The 7,101-nt window shown below is 41.5% G+C and overlaps 1 protein-coding gene across 1 annotated transcript; it reads right to left on the bottom strand.

The window, feature by feature from the left end:
- Window positions 1-4,166: 4,166 nt before the first annotated feature.
- On the bottom strand, window positions 4,167-5,497 carry LOC133724569 (protein WUSCHEL-like). The gene is made up of 2 exons (XM_062151330.1): window positions 4,507-5,497; window positions 4,167-4,417 (listed from the first exon to the last, which is right to left on the bottom strand). The coding sequence occupies exons 1-2, from the start codon at window positions 5,030-5,032 to the stop codon at window positions 4,200-4,202; spliced, it is 744 nt and encodes a 247-aa protein (XP_062007314.1). The 5' UTR covers window positions 5,033-5,497; the 3' UTR covers window positions 4,167-4,199.
- Between the last annotated feature and the right edge of the window lie 1,604 nt (window positions 5,498-7,101).

Raw genomic sequence — 7,101 nt, 5'->3', positions numbered from 1 at the left:
CGGCCACCGATCCTCACCAAACTTCTTCCATTGGCTTCGTATGGTCCTTGCGCACCTGTCTGTGGCAGCCTTGCACGGCGGCGGCGGCGGCCCGGTTTCGATTTAAGCTCGATTTTGGTCAACGCCGGTTTTCTCCTAGCTCCGGCCACCAAAACTTCCGATCCTTGGCTCCATGAACTCCCCTCAACCTGCTGATCATCATACTAGGAGGATTGCACCTAGAGTGACCGGTTTCACGTTCGTCGGAGCTCGGTAAGTTTTCAATCCGAAACGAAAATCTTTCGATCGGTATATCTCGAGCTGTAGTGCATCGTTTTGATTGATTCTTGAACCAGTGAGTTCTCCTTGATGTTCTTAACAACTCTCTAGAAGGGATCGAAGCCTGAAATTGAAGTTTTGACGTCGAAATCAAGCCTTGCCGGATTCTGCAAATTTCGCCGGATTCTGGAAATTTTCCGGCCACCTCGACTGTTTTAGGTAATTTCAACCACTTCCGGTCATTTTCAGCTTACATGATAGTTATGAAAGTTGTTAAGCATGATGAGAGGAAGAGGAGCAGCCCGGCCCCGACACCATTGGCGGTGGTCGGCGGCGGCTCTGCCCTAACTCCGGCGTCCCTTTTCCGGCCACCTCCGGGGGTCAAAAATATAGTTTCTGTGCATTTTTAGATTCTATATTTCAATACGATCATTTCGATATATTATACGCAATTTTTGGATATCGTATGATTAAGTTATGAATTTTTAAGTTTCGATCGATTTCGATCGTTAGATTTGTGATCTGTGAAGTTAGGACCGTCAGATGGACTTGTAGTTTTGATATGATGATCTTATGACTGTTCCAGTGGCTTTGTACGGTCATGGGCGAAGATCCGACCGTTGGATCTTCGTATAAATGCAAAACAGTGATTAAGGAGGCGATTCGTGAGAATCCGTCCGTCGGATTTTCGTATAAATTTGTGAAGATGTTAGTAAGGACGATTCAGGAAGATCCGACCGTTGGATCTTCGTGATGATTTTTGGAGGGTGATCCTAAGGGCGATCCGTGAGGATCCGACCGTTGGATCATCATTTAATTTCGATCCGACCGTTGGATTGTCGTTTGAATATGTTTTTGAGTTATTGGCTAAGTTAAGGTCATGTGTGATTAGGTGATTGACGGTCTCCCTTGGGTGAGCGGTTTTGGTGTGTATTGTGTTGAATTGAAGACGCAGCGGGAATATCGAGGTGAGTAAATCGCACATGGTTCATTCACGAACCGAAATTCGGTGATTTTATTTAATTGGGAAATTGTGGAAATTGTTTTATGAAAATAAATATTTGTTTTAAATTATATGGACTTGCTCAACTACGGTCCATAGGTAAGTAAAATGTATTTAAACTATAAAAATGAATTTCCTGATTTTAATGCATGTGAACTATAGTTGGTATTAGTGGTCATTCTTGTGTGGGTGACTACGTATATATATATTTACGTGGAATATATATTGGATGTGTGGTATTTGGTGAAGTGTGGAATTGATGCGATTGATTTACAATTCGAGCATTACTCTCTAGAAGATATAATTTATCTTATAGGTTGAGTTGAGTGTGATGATAAAGAGAAATTGAGTAAAGTGCTATAGTTGAGTCGTTGAGATGAGTTAAATGAGGAGTCAAGTGATTTGAGGCAAATATTTTCGTAAGGGTGAACCTTGGCCAAGGTGACACTCTACGATTCAGTTAGAGCTTTAGTCTGTCTGCCTTTGTACTGCTTGGGGGATAACCTTGAGTTATCGTATGCCCTTGAGTACACTATACTGCTAGGGGGATAACCTTGAGTTATCGTATGCCCTTGAGTACATCATACTGCTTGGGGGATAAACGAGTTATCATATGCCCTTGGGTATGACATACTGAATGGGGTGATTAATATAATTAATCATAAGCCTGTAAGTATGATATACTGAATGGGGTGATTAATATAATTAATCATAAGCCTGTAAGTATAATATACTGCATGGGATGATTTATATAAATAAATCATAAGCCTGTGAGTATATATTGAGTAAGAAGTTGTTTGTTTTTGAGTAGTCATTGTGAGATGTGAGTTGATTGATGCTTGAAGTGACGTTGTACACTTCAATTATTATGCAAAGAAAATACTTGAGTTGAATTTATGCTTGAGTTGATTTGGTTACTTTAAATCGTGCAATCCTTTCATTTACTCATACGAGCTTTGCAAAAAGCTTACCGGGTTTGTATTGTTGCAATCCCGGTACACTATTCAAACGGTGTAGCGGGTAATCCTACAGGTCAGGAAAATCAGAAAGGTGATCGAGCTGCGTAGAGTAGCTGCATTTGTGTGAATCTGACTTTCTTTTGTGAGGTGTGTTATGCTCATTGAGCTACATTTATAATTTGGTGAGAGTGTGCTGTAATAAACAAATTTGAGATTTGGTTTATGTAATATCGAGCGATGTGAGGTGTGGTTGTTTTGAGAAAAAAATTCAGGTTGTATTTATGTGAGTTGTATTAATTCATGTTTCGGATTTGAATTTGTTATTCAAAATCCGGGGCGTGACAGTTTGGTATCAGAGCGTAAGGTACATATTTGGTGATAATCAATACTTCCCGAGTGATGGCCCGTCTGCAGCGGATCCCCATCATATACTCTTCGGTATTGGTATAATCATTGGGTATGTCTTAGTATGGGGTCTAGACAGCGTGTATGTCCGTAGGACGGTAGAGTTGCCTTCTAAGTTAGTATTAGAATAAGTTTAGTTTCCGCGAGTTGTGATCTTCGAGGAATGGAAACCTCCGGATTTAACTCTGATGAGTCAGTGAGGATTGTTTATGGAAATGAGTTTTCTTTTGTACGTAGAAGTGTTTGGTTGAAGGCATGATGTTGACCTATGCATGTACCCAGGTTGGATACGAGTATAAATTGATAGAGATTTTTCCTTCTTAAGTTGGATATACAGATGTTTTTGGATGGGATGTACGTATCAATGATTAAATATCTTGTTTTGTAATGAGATGTCCTTGTGGAGTTTGTTAGTAGGGTTGAGGTTAGGGAAGAAATTATTGTGGTTACTTCTTCCTTGTGCTTGTAAGTTGTTAAGCAGGGTTTAAGGTGCGAGACAAGAGTTTTATTTTGTGCTCGATGGTTAGAGATGAGAGACCATTGTTGGGTTGTCGTTGAGTACTATAATTCCTTCAGAATCAGGATTGTTGGTAGAATTGGAATTAGTAGTAGTTTTGGTGATTTGGAATTTGAATTGAGTTCGCGAGATGTGTCTTATATACGTGGTTGATGTTGCTTGCATCATTTGGAACGATACGTTACGATTCACAAGGAAAACTGGATTTGAAATTTATTCACTTGAACACCATGGGTTGATGACCTGACCGTGACTTGTGAATATAGTTTTGTTCAAGTGAATGAAATTGAATTTTGTGGCCTTTGTGTGGTGAACTAGTTTTCTTAAGTTTTGGATCATAGTATGGAGATGGACTGCAGTGAATTTGAATTGTTGTGTGTTTTAAGTTTAAGTAGGCGGGACACTTAAAGTTTTGCAATGGAGTTGATTTTGGTGTAATTAATTGGGAGAGTTAGAATCAGTTCTTGTGAATGATGTTGGATGAGAGTGTGTGCCTTTGGTGATTGATTTTAGGTGATATAGTTAAACGCAATTTCAGATATTGATTTTAGTGACTTTGTTAGGTATCCATAGTGGTTCAAGTGAATTACTATGTGATATGGAGTTTGATTCGATTTCTGAATCGCTAAATGTTAGGGATTGAATTGTGGTGAGTTTTTGTTGAAGCAATTGATAGATGGAATTATCGAGATTCTATAAGAGTTGTAAGAGTAACTCTAAAGACGTGGGTTTTTCCTAGCTAACTCAGGATGTGTTTAGCTTTATAAATCCCTAATCCTATCGATGAAATTGTTTGTGTTTGGTTTGACTCAGAGGATACTAGTTAGACCTCGATGCTACTTAATTGATTGTTGGATTCTTTTTGAGTGATTGTTTTTATTGCATCATTATGAAAGATGTGTGCAGTAGAGTTGTTTATGGTTTTGAAAATAGTATTGGGTGACCAAGGTTCGATCCTTGGTGTTGTTGTTGGTTAAACAAAAAGAAAAGAAAACATGCACACCATCTTATTGATTTAATATTACAAAAAGGAAATTGGCACTACGCTATACTAAGCCTAATCAGTAGCTCCGGATGGGTTGAGGCTGAGCTCAAGAGAAACTGGAGATCCACGGTTGTAACCGCCTGAGCCACCGAAATAGTAATCATATGCGCTACCTTCCTCGGAAGTAGTCTTCGGGTTACCATAGACGTCCTCGCCGTGCACGGGGAACAGAAGAAGAGTTTCAAACTCCTGGCGAACTCCTCCTCGTTGTTCCATGGAAGATTGTCCTCCTGTTGTGCCAAAAGAGTTGTACTGGTATTAGTATTGAAGGGTGAGGAAGATTATGAAACAAAATTTAAGTAAATAAATCCTTCATTACCAGTAGAAGCAGTGGAACCAAAATTGAGATCAATGGATCCACCAGCACCAGTAGAACTAGTGGACCCAAAATTGATGTCAATGGATCCACCAGCTGGCCCAAAATTGATGTCGATGGATCCACCAGCACCAGTAGAACCAGTGGACCCAAAATTGAGATCAATGGATCCACCAGTACCAGGAGAACTAGTTCCCATGGGCACTTGAGCAGCCTGATTGCACCTCTTCATCTGCTTCTCTCGAGCCCTGACATTCTGGAACCAAAAATAAATGTTCTTGCCCTCAACATGTCCATACTGGTTCAGCTGGAGACAGATCTCGTGAATGTGCTCTGTAGTTGGGCACTTAACTCCCTTGTCGTAGTAAAGATCCTTGAGGATCCTTATTTGATCTGGAGTAGGAACCCACCTGGCACGGCTTCGCCAGAAATCTGTGTTGGCACTACTCCCGGCTGCTTGGTTGTTTCCTCCATCCTCGATTTGTTGCTGGGTTTGTAGCTCCATCAGTTGCAGAGTTCGTGGTTCCATGGTGATGGGTTGAGGGGATGTGAAGATCGAAGAGTAAAGTTGTCGAGTGTTTGAAGGAGTTGTTGTTAAAGGGATTAAGGATGATGATGGTGGGTTGGAGATCTGAAAGTTCAGAGGAAAGATGGGATTGAATCAACTAGATGGGAGAGAAGATCAGAAGAGAAGGATTGAATCGAAGAAGAAATGTTTTGAGTTTTGAAAGAAGAGGAAAGCTGAAGAGTTGGGAGAGAGGGGCTGGAACTCAGGAGAGATTTTCGTTCCTTTGGAGTGAACAGTTGCGCCCTCAGAATGCACCTATTTATAGAGCGAGGTGAGCAGATCTCCACCGTTGGATGGACGATTCCTGTGATTCATTCTACGCGTTGGATTAAAGTCGCCCTGAAACCCGGAAAAGTTGTTGGCGCGTGGAGAGCGTGTAAGGGGACCGAGGGAATCTCGAGGCGCTGTGGCAGACAGCTGTAGCCGAAAGCAGATTTGACTGCCGTAAATCACGGAAGGGATAAGCCGTGACACAAGTGGGCCGTACTTGGGCCTGTCTCGGATCAAGGCATCACTGTAGCTGTGGGTGGAGGCCTGATGGGCCGAGTTTCAGAAACAGTTTTGGACATGATGGGCCGAGTTTCTGAAACAGTTTTGGATGAGTTGGGTCGGATTTCTGTAACAGTTTTGGATACGTTGGGCTGGGTTTCTGCAACAGTCTTGGATGTTTTGGGCCGAATTGTTGAAACAGTTGGTTTAAATAAAAGGATTGGTATGGATAATAATGTGAGCAGCCGTGCTGGAGTGGTTGAGTGTAAAGTTCGTGTACAAGAGGTCTGAGGTTCGAACCTTGTCTCTCGTTTATTTTTATTATGTTCGTTTATGACATAATAAGTATAAAATTTGTACACATTATATTAAGCACAGCTTGTGCCCCAGTGGTTAGGGGCAAGTTTTGTGAGCAGCAGGTCAAGGGTTCGAAACCTTGCATCCCATTGTATTTATTTTTATGTTGCTTTTGACATAATAAATATAACACGTGAGCATATATTATTGGAAGCAGCTCTTGCTTCAGTGGTTGGGAGCAAAACTTTTGTGTTCGAGGTCGGGAGTTCGACCCTTGCCTCTTACATTTATTTTTGGATCTTGTATACGCTCAGTATACGGACGTATTTTTATACGTAGAACCGTAGCTTTGTATATTTCTACGGTATGGTATCTGTAGATTTCTACAGTATTGGTAAAGTTGGAGATAGTATAGTCAAGCGTGGTTGTTGAAGTAAGAATTGTGGTGATCAAGTTGATGCTTGGTTAGTGTTCTGAAAACTTTAATCGGGAGAAATGGACTCACGATTAAATTTCGGGACGAAATTTCTTTAAGGAGGGTAGATTGTAATACCCCGAAAATTCAAGTTAATTTCCGATGACATTTTGGAAATGATTTTGTGGTCATGGGAGAAAGTACGAAGCTCGGAGGAGTGGTGGAATTAGTTCAAACAAGTTTTATTCGAAAACGAACATAAGTTAGGGGCTCGTGAAAAGTTGACTTTTTATGCTTACGGAATTTGGGAAAACTTCCTTCATGAAAGTTGTAGAGCTCGTCGACACGATCGCGTGCATATGCGGAACGCAAAAATCGAAGTTCGTATGAATTAGTTATGATTTTTGAAAATGTTTCCAAATTAGTATAAAGCTTCCATTTTCGGAAATTTCCGAAAATATTTTCAGAATTTCCAAAAATGGAAGCTCGGAGCTGCAGCCCCTCCCCCGACCGGAAATCGCCTTCGATTTTCTTCCGGCTATTTCTTCCTCCTCCGGCCACCGATCCTCACCAAACTTCTTCCATTGGCTTCGTATGGTCCTTGCGCACCTGTCTGTGGCAGCCTTGCACGGCGGCGGCGGCGGCCCGGTTTCGATTTAAGCTCGATTTTGGTCAACGCCGGTTTTCTCCTAGCTCCGGCCACCAAAACTTCCGATCCTTGGCTCCATGAACTCCCCTCAACCTGCTGATCATCATACTAGGAGGATTGCACCTAGAGTGACCGGTTTCACGTTCGTCGGAGCTCGGTAAGTTTTCAATCCGAAACGAA

The sequence above is a fragment of the Rosa rugosa genome, chromosome 1 (genome assembly GCF_958449725.1).
Source record: "Rosa rugosa chromosome 1, drRosRugo1.1, whole genome shotgun sequence".
Lineage (NCBI taxonomy): Eukaryota > Viridiplantae > Streptophyta > Magnoliopsida > Rosales > Rosaceae > Rosa > Rosa rugosa.
This window is presented reverse-complemented; position numbering and strand designations above follow the sequence as displayed.